Source organism: Pterocles gutturalis, unplaced genomic scaffold, assembly GCF_000699245.1.
Source record: "Pterocles gutturalis isolate BGI_N339 unplaced genomic scaffold, ASM69924v1 scaffold23323, whole genome shotgun sequence".
Taxonomy (NCBI): Eukaryota; Metazoa; Chordata; class Aves; order Pterocliformes; family Pteroclidae; genus Pterocles; species Pterocles gutturalis.
In genome coordinates this window covers 1-512 of record NW_010121084.1, presented here as the reverse complement: position 1 = coordinate 512, position 512 = coordinate 1, and the positions used below count along the sequence as shown (strand labels likewise).

Sequence of the window (512 nt, the reverse complement as noted above, 5' to 3'; positions counted from 1 at the left end):
GGCAAAAGAAGGAGAAGGGGGGGGCGCGGCTGCCACGGCCCGAGGACTGTCCCCAGGACATCTACAACGTCATGCTGCAGTGCTGGGCACACAAGCCTGAGGACCGACCCACCTTCGTGGCCCTGCGGGACTTCTTGGTGGAGGTGGGTGAGCGGATGGTGACAGGGACAGGGTCCCCAGTGCCCCCTTCCTGCCAGCTCTGCCCAGGTATGGGCAGGGTTAAGGGTATTGCTGAAGGGGGAGGTGATGTTGGGGGGCTTGGGCCAGGCATCCATGTTGCTGGGGGGTGGTAGATGGTGACATGGTCACAGCAGGAGGACCCCTGGCTGCTACCTTGTCCCCAAGGAGCATCCAGGTGCTCCTGGTGCCCTTGCCCACCCCAGGGACATTGTGGCTGGGGAGGGGCTGGGAGTGGTGATGTTTTTGCCTGTTTTTGGGGCTCCCCTGCCCGGTGTGGGGCTGGGCCTGGCCCCAAAGCTTGGGGGGATGGATGTGATGGGGGGCTGCGTCCC

General features: G+C 64.6%; 1 protein-coding gene across 1 annotated transcript in view; it reads left to right on the top strand.

The window, feature by feature from the left end:
- LOC104464435 (activated CDC42 kinase 1-like) overlaps positions 1–143 on the top strand; it is a gene marked incomplete at both ends in the record, with an annotated part of 1022 nt that extends 879 nt beyond the window's left edge. The window contains one exon of the mRNA XM_010077134.1: positions 1–143. This exon is cut by the window's left edge and continues 11 nt beyond it. Within this exon, the coding sequence (XP_010075436.1) occupies positions 1–143 (143 nt within the window).
- Positions 144–512: the final 369 nt, after the last annotated feature.